The sequence below is a fragment of the Sinocyclocheilus grahami genome, unplaced genomic scaffold (genome assembly GCF_001515645.1).
Source record: "Sinocyclocheilus grahami isolate Dianchi unplaced genomic scaffold, SAMN03320097.WGS_v1.1 scaffold26.1, whole genome shotgun sequence".
Classification (NCBI taxonomy): Eukaryota; Metazoa; Chordata; class Actinopteri; order Cypriniformes; family Cyprinidae; genus Sinocyclocheilus; species Sinocyclocheilus grahami.
The window spans coordinates 1,803,715-1,820,687 of record NW_015505205.1 but is presented as its reverse complement, the minus strand read 5'-3'; the positions used below and the strand labels follow the sequence as shown (position 1 = coordinate 1,820,687).

Below are 16,973 nucleotides of genomic sequence, written 5' to 3'. Positions count from 1 at the left end.
ATATTATTTACCCATTCATATCTATCTATCTATCTAATATTATTTACCCATTCATATCTATGTATCTAATATTATTTACCCATTCATATCTATGTATCTAATATTATTTACCCATTCATATCTATGTATCTAATATTATTTACCCATTCATATCTATCTATCTAATATTATTTACCCATTCATATCTATGTATCTAATATTATTTACCCATTCATATCTATCTATCTATCTATCTATCTATCGACAGACAGATCATATTCAGGATCGTATTTACCAATATCTATCTATCTATCTATATTATTTACCCATTCATATCTATCTATCTATCTATCTATCTATCTATATTATTTGCCCATTCATATCTATCTATCTATCTATCCATTCATATCTATCTATCTAATATTATTTACCCATTCATATCTATCTATCTATCTATCTACTTTGTTATCTACTACCTACTTTGGTATTTCTTGAATATTCATTATTTTATCACTTCCAAACTTGTCACTGTCACTTCATTCTTTTATTCATATGGAATGTGAACAAATTCAAATGTGACATTGTCTATTTTTTAAAAGTACATTTTTGCTAAAGGCTAGGCCAACTGTCTTCACGGCACAAAAATGCAATAATACTATGCTTATCCATTTGTGTTCTACGTCACTATTTCTATGTCTAAATAAAACAGCCCAGCTTGTTTAGTGATGTCATTATAACATAAAGCAGGGCTAAAGAGAAATGAGGACTATTCAGAGAATGCAATGGTTAATGTTACATGTCAATTATTGTGCTTCAGTGGTTGCATTTCTTGTGTTCTCATGGCACACCCAAAGCTTTGTTTCTATGCTCCTGTATTACATCATTTAGGTTAAACATACTTGATTTGATTCTTCTTAGCTTTGGCTTGTGTTTAAACAAACAACATAAGATTTTTAACATGTCCAGCACCAGAAGAAACTCAGAAACTCTATCAAGTTGTTGTCAGTCTGCATGAACTGACCGGTTCTCTATTACTCAACATCCCATTTAAATGCAATCTGATCCATTCAGTGTAATTCTACATATAATATTACATTAAAATACAGAAGAAAATAGAGGCTGACTGTAGAAATCAGCTTTATCTTTATAATGACCAATCCATAAGATATCAGACCTTATCAATAACATATGCCTCGAAAAAGGTCAAGGTTACTAATAGAGACATATATGAAGTTTTGTATCTTTCATTATGACGGCAGCAACATATATAGCTTTGATTACTGAAGAGATTGTTTTGAAAATGAAAAATGTATCGATAACACCTAACTTACCTCGACATTTCCTTGTGCGATCAGAGTCCAAGAAAAACTGAAAGTCACGCTTAATATGAATCAGTGACCTTGCTATTAAACGCCCGTAATATTGTCAGAAGCGAAATATATTTTTAAAATAACTAAAACATTATTCACCGAGAAAGACAATACACACGCGCGCGCGCGAATCACACCACAGCGGAACCATTTACAGGAAGAGATCGTGAACAAATTCCCGTGACACCACCCGGAAGTGACGCGGACGTCAATAAGAAGCAGACACAGGCAACAGTGTGTAACGCAGCACAGTTCATCCCTCTTTTAATCTTTTAAAACAAAAATACAACATGTCTTCGGATTTTGAAGCGTACGAGCAGGACTTTGGCACCCTCACCGCGGAAATAACCAACAAAATTGGAAGAATACCCAAACTAGCCGGTGGTAAGTAGCTGGTAAATGAGCTAAGTTACTAGCAAAACATTCATGTCAGGAAGACCTAAACAAATAATTGAATGATTCATTCCTTCTGTTGGTGTGTCTGGTTGGTATATTATTTAGAAACGTCCCATATCATTTGTCAAATGGGCTATGGTTTCGTGAGGGTCATGGTGTCGGATATCCAGTGTGTCAGAGTCTCCAGTGATGTGTGAGGATACAGGATTTGGGTGACAGATCTTGGATGTCATGTTGTGTTTGTTGGAGTTTAAGAGTTGGCTGAAGTAGAGAAGAATACAAGTTTGGAGCTCACAGCATTAAACAGCACACAGTACAAACAATATACAGAGAGACAGAGATGCAAGATACTGTTTTGACACCCTGTCTGTGTTGTTGACATTACTATAATTGACAACGACAGCTGTCATTTTTATGGGGTTAATTGTATTCATTATTCTCTATTGTGAAATAGACTAAACATAAAATGTCATTATTCCCAAGCTGCTGTTATGAACATAACACAACAACAGTAAATATTGTCAGACCTAAAGAATTGAATACAGTAGGTCAGACATCTTTTACATATTTCAGGCCAAGGATTGAGAGATGGGACATATTGTGTAAGAATTAGTGTTGCATTTCAAGCCCGACTGTCTAACATTACCATAGTATCAGATTTTATTTACTCTGACACTTTATTAAGATGATTACATTAGTCATATACTTTAGCATTTTATTATATTATTGAGGAACAATAATATGTTTAGCTAAACTTGTGTCATGATCCTTCAGGACTTGTCACGTGGTCCTTCAGAAATCATTTTGGATATGCTGATTTGGTGTGCAAGACATATTTCTTACTACTGTCAATGTTTCTTGTTATCTAATATTTTTGTGGAAACCGTGAAACACTACTATTAAAAATACCAAGTGCACATTAAAATGGTCAAAAATGACAGTGAAGATATTTCTTTGAACTGTCTATTCATCAAAGAATTCTGAAAAAGATGTATCACCATTTCCTCAAACATATTAAGTAGCAAAAGCATCTTAATAATTGAGGACCAATACAAACTGATACTAATTGAGCAAAAAAATCAGCATATTAGAATGATTTCTGAAGGATCATGTGACACTGGAGTAATGGATGCTAAAAATTCAGGTGGTCCCCTGCAGTACCGCCATTGAGCCCCTAGAGGTTGTGGACCCCTGTTGTATCCCCCTTTACTAGGTCAGCATAGATACTGTATACTGTATCACATAGAAATGTACACAGGTGCACTTTATGTCAAAATTTCAATGCTAAAGATGGACAGCTTAATCACAATGTTAAAAATGTGCTCCAGCTGGGACCCTTCAGGATTTCAGGTTGTCATAAGTCTACTTCTGCATCTGTAAAGCTACTGCTGCTTTACTTGCTATGAGCGTTTCATTTCTCAGATCAGATGAATACGTTGCCATGGGGACGATGCTATGAGATAAGTGTGATGTTGGATAGGTGAGAGAACGCTCAGAGGGTCTAAAAATAACTTTATTAGAAAACATCATCAAACCTGTGTTTATAAAGGATTTTCTTTCCAGTCATAACAGTGTCCCAGAAGCCCATAAGAAATATGTTCCATGCTCTTAGGGTCTGTCTGATATTATTTGGCTGAATGGTAGGACGATAGCAGAGGTTTGTATGAACGGATAACAAAAGAAAGCAGAAAATAAAACATCTGAAATCAAGAATAGAATGAAATATAAACCTGCGTAATATTTATTCCTTTTATATATTTTACACAGCAGATGAACTATATACACGTATACCCTACACTATTGTTCAAATGTTTGGGGTTGGTAAGATTTTTTTTTTTAAATGGGTAACACTTTTAGGGACCGGTTTTCACTATTAGTTACACAATAGTTGCTTATTAGCATGCTTATTACTAGCATATTGGCTGTTTCTTACTTATAAAGCACATATTACTGCCTTATTCTCTATGACCATATTTTATATCCCTTAATCCTACCCCATACCTAAACTTAACAATTACTTTACTAACTATTAATAAGCAGCAAATTAGGAGTTGTAGTTAATAGTGAGAATTGGTCCCCAAACTAAAGTGTGACCATTAAATATTTTTGACACGTCTCTTATGCTCACTAAGGCTTGATGTATTTGATCAAACATACAATAAACAGTAATATTGTGAAATATTATTGCAATTTTAAAACTGATTTCTATTTGAATTTTCAGCATCATTACTCCAGTCTTATTTTTCACATGATCCTTCAAAGATCATTCTAATATGCTGGCTTGGTGCTCAAACATTTCTTATATTATCAGTGTTTAAAACTGTTTTTCTTAATATTTTTGTGGAAAGAAGTTTGTTTTTTCACGAATAAATGGAAATGAATAAAAAGTTCAAAATGTTATTTTTGATTAATTTAATGCTTTCTTGCAGAATAAAAGTATTAATTTCTTACTTTCTTAATCTTATGGCCCAAACTTTTGAACGTTAGTGTACATTGTTCTGCTGTGCAATGATGGCATTTTTAAAGCATAAGCCTCTTTCCTTATGTGTTGATTTTTTTTTTAGAGCACTCTTGCTAATTGGCTTATGTCTTGATATTTTGATACTTCCTTGTAATAATTGTTTAACTATTATGTCTTTTAATTTATTTCTTGAGTGCACATAACAAATTTAAAGAGACAAAATTTCTGAATGTATTTGTTTGAAATGCTCTGAGATGTCTGATACAATCGTATGGCCGAGAGCAATGTCAACGTTTGCTTGAGTTGATTGTTTTCAGTGTTTCTCTATGCTTGTTTGCCCTTTTTGAACTGTTCAGGGAAGCAAAAGTGTGGTATTGCTAGATATGGTCTATCCTCTGGAAATTCTCCTCAGGATGCTTTTGAAGTTGATACAACTTTTTGTTTTACTCATGTTGTGAACTTCAGAAATGCAGTTCAGTTTCAGTTCAAAATCCAATACATAAAATTAATTCAAGATCTTGTTCTGACTTTGCAGGATTGAAACTAGAAGTCAGTGAAAGGCAATGAAAGGTTACTTTCATACAGTCTGGTGACTTTTAATGTAAATGATTGCTTTCAGTCAGTATTAATCCTCAGAGGTCTGGTCTCATAATAATCGAATAACCTGATGTACTCGCTCGGTGCTTCTATTGTACGTCAACAAAAGGTGAGAAGGATTAATCACTTATTCAAAATCGTACAGCAGCGTGTGCTCAGTTCGGTAAGCGCTGTCAAACAATTGCAACGTGATTGGCTTTTCTATGCATTATTTAAGCATATTGAAAAGAATGAGAATGTGTAATGTGGTGAATTGTTGAAGCTTAAATTGCTTCTTCAGAGCTTGGCAGAAACAAACAGTGTGTCATCAGACCGGCCCACCACCAGCTGCTAAATGCATTTAAATAAGTCCACTGAATATGAACAAAGCCATAAGCAAAGCATACTCATTAGTGATGGCCAAACCTTCCTCAGTGTTGCCAGAGGAGTTCGGCTCTTGAATTCAAACCACAATTATGCCCATAAAAAAATTGCCTTTTCTCTTTCCTAGGTACGCAAATTTGTTTGCGACCAACAGTGGCTTCAACAAAGCGGCTTATGCTGTTGTTCTCATGGCATTGTACAGTGTCACATGTGTAGAAACATTGATAAAGACCAGTGGATAGATGTAATGCCCTTGGCCATTTTTTTTTCACTCAACAAACCGCATTCATTCACTTGAGAATCTCCAAGATGTTTTGTTTTGTTGAACAGTGCAAAACTTGTAGTTGCGAAACATGAATTTGAAAATAATGCAAGGCCTTGCTCCATTAAACATAAATGTGCGTGTTTTTTTTTAGGTAGATTTGCACAAAGAGAAAGAGCTGTCAGTCACACACAATGAAAAATTGAGAAGAGATGCAAAGATGCGTCTACAAGTCGAACTTTTCTCAGTGCAACGCTTTGCCCAAAGAGCACCTAACCTTGTGGTACTGCCCCATGCACCTGCAATAGTGAGATATATATTTCAACCTGCCTTATGCCAGGGGTGAATAGAGAGGCCCCAGTGTTTGCTCACCTTGTAGAGAATCGCCCCTGGCTGTTTACACTGTGTGGGCTGTGAGGTTGCACACGGATTTTAAAAATGGATTGATGACCACCAAAAGACATGAAAGCCAAAGGGCAAAACAGAAGTTCACTTTAGTTTCTAGCTTATTGACAGCTTCCCGTTTGATATCGCTTAATGTTTTTTTTCTTCATGATTAGTGCTATCGCTTGACATGGTTTGATATGCTTCGCTGGTCTTGTTTGATCAGTAGATATACTGATGTTCTTTCACAGGGTTATTTATTTATAGTGTGCTTCTATCATTACAAAATTCGTATTATAAATGAATAGTTCTGGTTCTGGATGCTAACTGGTCAAGACATCATTTCAGCTGTACTAAAATATGTGGTGTAGTAACAGATATTAAGTTAGGGACTATAATGTAAAAACAATGTGTGTATATATGTATATAATTTAATAAAAATATTACAATTTAAAATAAGTGTTTTCTATTTTTATATATTTTGACGTAATTTATTACTGTGATGACAAAGCTGCATTTTCAGCAGCTATTATTATAGCTATTATGCTGATTTGGTGCTCGAGAAACATTTCGTATTATTATGAAAACAGTTATGCTGCTTAATATTTTTTGGAAACCATGATACTTTTTTTTTTAGTATTGTATGGTGTAGGCCTGTCACAATAACAAGTTTTTGTTCTGCGATATATTGCGATATTATTGTCATTTTAAAGACCATTTTATGCCACTGAATATATAATCATAATGTAACAGCATAATAATGCAAGAAGGCCTACACACTTCCAAATGACAACAAACTTTACATTTTTAAGAATATTTAGATCATGGAAATTAAGTATCAAAATATTAGATGCCTTAGAAAACTTTAAAAAAGCATTTTCTAACGAGAAGTACAAAGTAACAAGTACAAAAAAGAAAAATGCGCAAATAACTTGTATGGAGATTTTTCCATCTACAGATTTTTCCCGGACCTTCTCTGTAAATTAAGGGTGCACACTTTTGCTGAAAAACACAATCACTACTTAGCAGTCAGATATCCGTATGCACAAAGGCACATGTCCCTAAACAAGGCCATATCTTCAGATAAAACTTTTTTTTTGTAGAAGCGTTTTTTAAATTTGAACTAGCACCTCATGACTACACCACGTTATGTACGAGAAGCTGCAAAAGACACAGGCGCAGGTGGAATGTAAAAAACACGGTGACATTAATTTTTAAGTAAATATAATAGCCGATATATTGCGTCACCAAAAATGATTGAGGTCATGTACATATTGCACGATAAGTCGATATATTGATTATTGCAACAGGCCTATGGTGAATAGAAAGTTCACAAGAACAGCTTTTATTTGAAATGGAAATCTTTTGTAACATTATTATACATGTCTTTACTGTCACTTTTGATCAGTTTATTGAATCCTTGTTGAATAAATGTATTAATTACTTTCAAAAAATCATACATACCCAAAACTAATTATTTTTGATATTTTATTATTTTTTATTTTATTTTATTATTCTGTAATTATTTTCAATTAAATACTATAATGCACTGATGCCTAAAATTGCTTGTCGCATAAAAGCAGTTTATGTTAGTGTCTTTTATTTTTTTTATTATTATTTTTGTTATTTATTTATTTTTATTTTTTAACAAAGTAGTATAGTATAGTATTGCTGTCATTACTTTTTAGCATTTTGTGCGGTTCCTAACAACACCTAAGATTACAGCCTCTCTTATTTTTAGATGAACATGCTTGGAGAGTTAGATACAATGTACAGCATTTATATCATCTTCCAAATGAACATTAGTGAGGTGATGTAGATGCAAATTATGAAAGGGAAATTTGGTCATGCTCTATACTTTGGCCTGGCTCGTACCAGTGGATAAAACCAATACAACCTCATTCTAGTCGTTCCGAGTGGGTGGCAGAATGGCAGAGTTTGGCGGAGCTGACTTCTCTCTCCTCTTTTGAGTTGCCAAGAGGCGTCTCTGCGCTTCTTCACAAACTAACAAAGGCGTTTACACGTGGAAAAATAAGACACATCAAATATGGATCTTTGTGCGTTGAGAATGTGTAAATATATCTTCAAATGCAGGCTTGTTTTTATTTGCTCCCTTGTTGTTGCGGGGGAGTCGGGCTGTTGTCATGAAGCACAGCTCCTCCATCCACTGATCAATATGTTTTCCTCTTTTTCTCTTTCAGAGGAGAAGACACAGCTGGTTCTAAATGTCGACAAACAGCTTGAAGAAGTCAGAGAGTTGGTGGGTCTTTGATCAGTAATTTCCACTCACTCGTTTTCTAAATAATGAATTTGGAAAAATTTCCCCCCTGCATAAACAACACCTGCAATGTCGCCGGTGACATGAGACACTCTTCATCTGGCTGAAGGCTGCTCGGTGCTAACGGTGTGATCACATCCACATAATGCGCTTTTTAAGTGACACCGCGTGACACATTTCACGCCATTATTGGGGGAAGGCGCCGTGGCAGGTGCCGAAAGGAGGGATGTGTGTTGCATGTAAATTGTCCCATCATGTCATGTTGATTGGACAGTGTAAATCAGCGGAGCCCTTTTGTGCACGCCGGTTTGCTCACATGTGACACGGACACATGTCGTAGTTGTCAGAGCTCAACCGCGCCAGAGGTTTTAATGAAGCCGCACCTCCTAACATGACTTGATTTGCCGGGTGCCTGAATCAATGCCTCTGCGCTGCCTCCGGTTGACAGTAAACTAGCTAGACAGTTGAATTGTTTTGTATCAAAATGGTATGGGAAGTAGTTTGATTGTTTACACTGAATTTAATTGATGTTTCTAGCTCGAACAGATGGACCTGGAGGTTCGAGAGATCCCTATTCAGAGCCGAGGCATGTACAACAGCCGTCTGAAGAGCTACAAGCAAGAGATGGAGAAACTTGAGAAAGATTTTGTGAGTATTAAAAAAGTCCTTATACCAAGCAAAGCATTATAAATGCTTTGTTTGGTATAAGAAGAAAGAGGCCAATGAAAGTATTCACACAATGCGCGTGTATTGCGCGAGTGCTGTCATTGGCCTCTGTCTTCTTCACATAAACACGCGCACATACACATGTGGTCTGAAGCTTGGTTCTTCAACTCAAAACCCACCTAAGGTCGTTGACATTTCCACTGTGGTTAATTCAGAGTGTATTTTTTGCAACTACCACTTGGGCCAAGGAGAGCAGGCCTGTGTTTTTTGCCAGATGTCCTTGTTTAGTTATTCATAACTTTACCTGCCCATGAAGAATCCACCCCGCACACATCAAACCTTAATGAGACGCTTTTCCTCTGAAGCCAGATTTTTCCTTTGCTTGTTTTACATCACCATGTTTGTCTTTCTTACTGTCATACTGTAATAGACCTATTCAAATACACAGCTTTTTGTTTTCTCTGAGGTGGGCACATTTACGTTATACTGGATAAGGAGAGGATAAACTACACAATAAACAAACTTTGATTCTTTAATATTTGGAATATGAGGTGTTGGCCTTGCCCTTGTGAGTTTCTGAAACCAGGTTAATATACTACATTCCCTGTTTCTAGTAAACCCTCTTGTGTTTCAGTAATAATATAAATATAAATTTATATTCATATATTTGTGTATACTGATATATCTCAGTATATATATTTTGTTTCTTAGAATGTTATTTTTTAAAATCACATTCATCATATGTTGTCCTTCCACTTTATTCAGTTGCATAAATATTTATTTTGAAGTTGTAAATAAAACCGTGTGTGTATGCATATATATATGCACACACACACTACCGGTCAAAAGTTTGGGATCAGAGCGATATTTTGTTTTTTGCAGGGGTTTCTTATGCTCATCAAGGCTGTATTTATTTGATCAAAAATACAGGAAAAAATGTAATATTGTGAAATATTATTATGATGTGAAATAACGTTTTTCTATTTTAATATACATTAAAATGTAATTTATTCCTGTGATGCAAAGCTGAATTTTCAGCATCATTACTCCAGTCTTCAGTGTCACATGATCCTTCAGAAATCATTCTAATATGCTGATTTATTATCAGTGCTGGAATCTGTTGTGCTGCTTAATATATTTTTTGGAACCTGTGATACTTTTTTTCCAGGATTCTTTGATGAATAAAAAGAAGAGCATTTATTTAAAATAGCAATCTTTTCTAACAATATACACTACAGTTCAAAAGTTTTTTTTGAAAGAAATTAAAACTTTTATTCAGCAAGGATGTGTTAAATTGATAGCAAAGATTTATATTGTTAGAAAAGATTTATATTTTGAATAAATGCTGTTCTTTTGAACTTTTTATTCATCAAATAATCCTGAAAAAAGTTTTGCAGTTTCCCCAAAAATATTTGGCAGCATGACTGTTGCCAACATTGATAATTCTAATATTTTAAAGTATATTAAAATAGAACCCATTATTTTATATTGTAATAACATTTTGCAAGATTTCTGTTTTTTTTCTGTATTTTTGATCAAATAAATGATCGAAAGCCTTGATGAGCATAAGACTTAAAAAACATTACAAGTCTTACTGATCCCAAACTTTTGAACAGTAATGTGTGTATATATATATATATATATATATATATATATATATATATCACACTGGAATTAAACCGTTTTAAGGCATTTCAGTCCCTCTACAGCCTTGTTCCCTTTGCAATCCACTCCATTCACTGATGCCACCATATGAAGTCTCAGCACGCAGCAAATTCTCTTCATCTGAAGTCGTTGCTTTCAAACCCAGCACCTGCACCTAACGCAAGTTGCTCTTGTTATCAATTACCAGATGGCTACGGCATCCACAAAGATTCCAAAAAGGCTGACATAAATGAGGAGATTTTTGAAAAGGATCTTTTGCCAGTGATCTGATGTTGTGCCGCTGTGCTGATAGCTCAGATCACAGTGGAGATCTCTCGTCTCTGAGGGGCCTCACGTTCCTCACCGTGGGCATTTAATTGGCCGATGATTAATCTTTAGCTTCTCCTGCTTGACTGTTGCCATGCTTAATTATCATGCAATTAACACCCGCTGTGAAATGGTTTAGTGCACCGTTCATGGTTACATTCCTTTGCCTTTCACCTCCTTTTTTAGATATATTTGCAAACTAATCATGGATATGCAAGATGTTGGGTACTGTTAACATTTTAAGCTGTCGTTTATTTAAAAAATGTTTTGTGCTTTCTAAACTCAGTTTAATAGATCAAATGATTTAACTTTTTGTTAAGAATTGAATAACTTTTAAATTCATTTGGCATAGTAACAATAAAATTGAGAATATTAATGAAAATTAACAATAGTTAGGTAGTAATTTATAATACACATCCAAAATTTCAATTTTAGTCTCTACTTAAACAATAAATAAATAAAAATAAATTTCACAGATGTTTTGTGTTTTCAGACTGAGATTATAATTGTTCTGATTGAAAGCCTTTTTTTCTCCTTGGTGCTTTGAATTTATGTGCATTTGAAGAACAGATCCCCCTGAAGCCGCCGGTGATAGCAAACCCCAGAAAGTTGTCCTAAAGCCGGGAGATTCAGCTGGCTCCTCAGAAGTGCCAAATGCTTTAGCGTGGATGGCTTATCCTCTCTGCCACGCAACGTGAGCACACACGCACACTTCTAAGAGGTGTCAGGGAGAGGGCCATCGCTGCTTTCTCTAAAAAGCAGAGGCTTTGTTGTGCTTCCACGGGAAATCAAGGCCTTGTCCTGCCCTTCCCCTCCTCTGGCCTCCCTGGAGCTTCTCTCTCTTCACCCTCGCTCGCACTCACCCGTTCACCCGCGGTTTGAAGTCTTCGCTCCATTCCACCCGCCAGACTAAGCCTCCTGTTCGGCGGCAGACGGGGACCAGCCGACCTCTTAACCCTGCCATTTTTCAAGAGAAAGTAGGCAGATATCAGAAGGACATCCCGAAGGTATGCTCCCTTCATGATGGCTTCATTTTGATAATGGGGGCGCAGGGTCTTAAAGCTGAGAACCCCCACGGAGGCCTTATATTAGCAAAAAAGCGAGAGTGCTAAATATATAAAAAATGAGCACATGCTTGCAAAACAAAATTAAATGAAACAAAAAGTAAAAGCTTATTTGTGTTTGTCTGAAAGTCAGTCAGGACCTGTTAAAGCCAAACATAAAAGTTAGCGCCTCTTAGCGGCACTTTTGATTGGGTCAAAAAAACGAAGTAATGGAGGCATAATTTAAAGGGGTCATATGATGCGATTTCAATTTTTCCTTTCTCTTTGGAGTGTTACAAGCTCTTGGTGCATAAAGAAGATCTGTAAAGTTGCAAAGACTAAAGTCTCAAATCCAAAGAGATATTCTTTATCAAAGTTAAGAGTCAACCACACCTACCTAAAACGGCTCGTTCTAACACGCCCCCACATGTCTACGTCACAATGTGGGAAGATTTGCATAACGCCGCCCAAATGTTCACGCAAAGAAAGAAGGCATAGCTTTTATTCTCGCTGTAGTATTGTTGCTTCCGCCATGTTGTGAAGACGCTGTGTTTCGTTGTGAAAGTGAAACTACTTTGTTTGACCTTCCAAAAGAGGACGATTTACAACACTGTTCAACCCAAATATTCAGATGTGTGCAGCACATTTTATGGAGGACTGTTTCCTGATCCTGGTAGAGTAGACTACAATGCCGGCTGTTCTGACTAACAGTCTGTAAATACGTTTTTTATATATAAAGAATTTGCCACTGACGATTCAAACGTGAGTTTTGAGCAGTGTAGAGTAGCGCTTGTTGTTTGTCATTTCTCCGATCACAAATGCAGACATGGTTTTATGTGTACGCGGCCTCGTTTATAATGGGTTTGAATGTTTTTGTCTCATCGCTCCGGCCAGACAGGGCATCACAGTATGGTAAGGGGCGTAACATTTCCGTCACACGCTTGAGGTATTCGGTCAATCACAACGCACTGGATAGCTGGCCAATCAGAGCACACAATATATATAAATATGTATGTGTGTGTGTGTGTGTGTGTATGTGTGTATATATATATATATATATACATATACATATACATCTACACACTACCGCTCAAAAGTTTGGGATCAGTAAGACTTGTAATGTTTTTTAAAGAAGTATCTTATGCTCATTAAGGCTGCATTTATTTGATCAAAAATACAGAAAAAAACTGAAAACGGATCAGCATATTAGAATGATTTCTGAAGGATCATGTGACACTTTATACTGGAATAATGGCTGATGGAAATTCTGCTTTGCATCACAGAAATTAATTATATTTTAGAGGATTTTAAAATAGAAACCATTATTTTATATTGTAATAACATTTTGCAAGATTTCTGTATTCTGTATTTTTTATCAAATAAATGCAGCCTTGATGAGCTTAAGAGACTTCTTTAAAAAACATTACAAGTCTTACTGATCCCAAACTTTTGAGCGGTAGTGTATATATAATAATAATAATTCCTTACATTTATATAGCGCTTTTCTGGGTACTCAAAGCGCTTTACATAGAAAGGGGGAATCTCCTCAACCACCACCAATGTGCAGCATCCACCTGGATGTTGCGATGGCGGCCATAGTGCACCAGAACGACTACCACACACCAGCTTATTGGTGGAGAGGAGACAGAGTGATGAAGCCAATCAGTGTATGGGGATGATTAGGAGGCCATGATGATGGACAGAGGCCAGTGGGTAAATTTGGCCAGGGTTACACCCCAACTCTTTTTTTCGAAGGACATCCTGGGATTTTTAATGACCACCGAGAGTCAAGACCTAGGTTTAACGTCTCATCCGAAGGACGGTGCTTGCTGACAGTATAGTGTCCCCATCACTACACTGGGGCGTTATGACCCACACAGACCACAGGGTGAGCACCCCCTGCTGGCCTCACTAACACCTCTTCCAGCAGCACCCTAGTTTTCCCAGGAGGTCTCCCATCTAGGCACTGACCAGGCACAACCCTGCTTAGCTTCAGTGGGGGACCAGTCTTGGGCTACAGGGTGATATGGCTGCATATATATGTAGTTTAATATTGAAAAATGATTAGGTTTCTTTTTGATTTTGTCACATCAATACAGAGACGAGAAACCTAGCTAAACTGCATCATCAGGCTCAATTCCTGGTTCTGACACATTTCCTTCTGTGAACGACAGATGGCGACATTGTTCAAGGTATCAGGAAGATATCACTTTCTCATCACTGCTTTTAGGCAGTTGCTAATCAAAGTCTTTTTTTTTAGATATAGGTAGATCATCAGTCTCTTTTTGACTTCTTTCCTTTGAGGAACTCTGAGATTAAACACTGTGAATATCCCGGGTGATGGGGTACTTGTTTGCTCATTTGGAGGGCAAGTGCCGCTTGTAGGCAGAGCGGCTGGGGTCTGGGTGAATGTTTGAGTACAGGTCTCTCCCACCTTTCTACACTCAAAGACTTCTCCTCAAGAGTTCTGCTTTGCTCTCAGCACTAGTGATTTAATCTTTATGAACTGTGCTCTTTATTGGACTGACTTCTGAGACTAATAGTCTTTTAAAAACTGGCATCACATTTGCATAATCATTTATGAATGTGCAGTTTAAAAAAAAAAAAAAAAAATTTTTTTTTTTTTTTTTTTTTTTTTTTTTTTTTTACAAATTTTGATGTCAGAAAAAGAAATGCAAATTATAATGATTAGTTTTACTATTTGTATTTTGCTAGGACCTCATTTTTATGTTTGAATAAATTGTGAATATTTTGGTTGTATTAATGAAGAGTTTAATAGTAATAAGGTTTTGTTTACATGAAATGTCAGTGCTTTTCATTGTTTTTTTTATACCATGCTTTTTACAAGAGTATTTAAGAGATATAGAGAAAATGTGCATCTGAAACATTGTCATTTGTGAAGCATGGTCCTAAGCCAGAAATGTGCAAAGAAAATATGTTGTTTAGCTTGATTTTTCTATTGATTGTAAATTATAAATGGGCTTTTATAATTGTTGTACAGTCACAAGACAATTATGAGAATTGATCTTATTTTAAATTCCACTTTCCTATTCAAAATTGCGACAATTGCTTGAATAATTCCTGCAAGCAATAAGTAAAATGAACTCCTGACTCTAGCTGTTAGTATTCGGTATTCAAGAACCCTATAAAGCATTTATCAGGTCACTTTTGCAGTGGTAAACATGTTTTGTTATCATTGTTTGGGATTGAATCAATTCAAAGATTGTTTATCAGAGCAGATTATTTTAATAGGTGTTGTGGTTGTGAAGAAAGAGCAAATGACCTTGAAATAAAATTAATATTAAGGTTAATACACTGTAAAATACTGAATTATATAAAAACATCTTCCAGTGAAATAGAAGCTATGTTCTCGTGGCCGGATATTTTTGCTTTATATCTTTTTAGTAATTCTTGAAGAATACATTTTCAGGGTTTTCTCAGAGTTGGCTGGCCTCAGTGGTTTGCTGAGACATTCTAAGATGTAATGTAAGGTCTAAGAATGTAATGTATGGTCTAAGAATTGTATATTTTGACCAATAACATAAAAAATTAACATGACTATGGGTTTAATAAGATTTATCAAAGGCTTCTGTAGGCTTATTAGTAATATGACTAATATTAAGTGTAGTCTGAGAAATTTACAGTGAAATTATACAATGCGACCTAGTTTTCTAATGGTAAATTTGCCGTAGTTGTTAAAAATGTCAGATTGTGGGCAGCTTTGTTATTTCGTTAAAATTGTCTCGCAAGGGTAAATGGACGCCTTTGAGTGATTTGTGACATTTATCAAAAAGTCTTTGTCAACGGACAGTTTTACGTTATGAAATTACTAGTCAAGGTCCAGGTCACAGATGCAGCAAAACTTTGTTGGAGTTTGTTAAATCCCTTCAGGGGTTTGTTTGTCGGATAAGTGAACTGAACACAGGTTTGTCAATCATCTTGATGAAATCCAATGACTTCAATAAAACTTTGTTGCACTTCCCCAAGTTAACTTTTAATCGTCAAGCTCTTCTCATCTGCAGACTTGTTGCAGCCTTTAGTGCGCTATATCAGGTTTTACACACACAACATGCTTTCCAAATAAGCGCTTTGAATCTTTCAGAATCAAAACTCAAAACTTGTTTCTTAGAGTTCTTGTTATACCAACCAAGTCATCTATTACAGCAGCTTCCACAAAAGAGAAGCATGACAGACATACTTGACCTGGATGTTCGACACCTTTAATCGCCTTAAATTAGAGCCGAATGTGCACTCGGAAAAACTCTCGATTGTTGTCTGATTGTTTCATGCCGCTAAGAAGGTAATGCAGATTAGGATAGTTGTGTCCTTTGAGTTTAGCAAGCCTCCTATGACGCCCAAGTCCAATCGCACTCGCTGATTAGAAACCTTCTGTGTTTATTATGGAAATCTCACGGATTGATGGGATTCTTTTTTTGAGATTGTACCGATTTAAGAAGGGACTAAATCGATCTTTTGAACACGTCTTTTATTATGGAGTTGTTTTCCGCGGGGCGCCTTGCGGATTGGTTGGTACTCTGAGATGGGATTGTGTGGCTTTGCAGAGATCAGCACTGTGGCGCGTACTCTAATCGCAGTGATGGGACGATGATGAGGTGAAGGAGTGTGTCACTCGAAGGAGAAAATCAAGCCTCCATGGCTGGGAATGAAGATACCATGTACTTAATAAAAGTGGAGTCCCCCCCCCCCCAAACTAGAAAACTAAAAAACAGTCTGAGTGTGTTTTAAATCCTAATTTTAAAGCGTATTATTTAGATGTATTACATGATTTATTCAATAAAATAAAAAACTAAAATAAATAGTACATTGCAATTTATAGAACAATCATGAAAATCAAATTAAATTGGAATTATAATAATTATAATAAATATAAAATAATATTTATCATTTATATTAAAAGTTCTGTAGTAATAAGCATATTTAATGATCGAATTTATCTACAAATCTTCATAAAAGTATTAAGATTTTAGTTACATAATTTGTTGATAATTGTGCTGTGTTTTTGGGTGGTGAATTGGCTATTTTAATGGATAATCTCCTATTTGTCTTCATAGCTACCCGTGACACAGATCAGGTAGAGCTTTTCAATTCAGGACAAACACTTCCATGTTTCTCTGTGTGTGTGTGTGTGTGTGTGTGTGTGTGTGTGTGTGTGTGTGTGTGTGTGTCTGTGTGAGAGGAGATG

General features: G+C 35.9%; 2 protein-coding genes across 5 annotated transcripts in view; one reads left to right on the top strand and one right to left on the bottom strand.

Moving 5' to 3' along the window:
• zdhhc6 (zinc finger DHHC-type palmitoyltransferase 6) overlaps positions 1-1,495 on the bottom strand; it is a 12,142-nt gene extending 10,647 nt beyond the window's left edge. Inside the window, exon 1 of the mRNA XM_016251754.1 lies at positions 1,311-1,495. The gene's annotated coding sequence lies outside the window, so the exon portion shown is untranslated. The remainder of the gene's footprint in view (positions 1-1,310) is intronic.
• Positions 1,496-1,520: 25 nt separating this feature from the next.
• Positions 1,521-16,973, top strand: part of vti1a (vesicle transport through interaction with t-SNAREs 1A) — a 149,277-nt gene continuing 133,824 nt past the window's right edge. For 2 of the 4 annotated variants that reach the window (XM_016251774.1, XM_016251800.1), the window contains exons 1-3: positions 1,523-1,733; positions 8,014-8,072; positions 8,628-8,738. In XM_016251774.1, the coding sequence (XP_016107260.1) occupies positions 1,640-1,733; positions 8,014-8,072; positions 8,628-8,738 (264 nt within the window). In that variant the 5' untranslated portion in view covers positions 1,523-1,639. Of the gene's footprint in view, positions 1,734-8,013; positions 8,073-8,627; positions 8,739-16,973 lie in introns of all 4 variants that reach the window. The other 2 variants (XM_016251791.1, XM_016251784.1) reach the window with 2 other exon arrangements.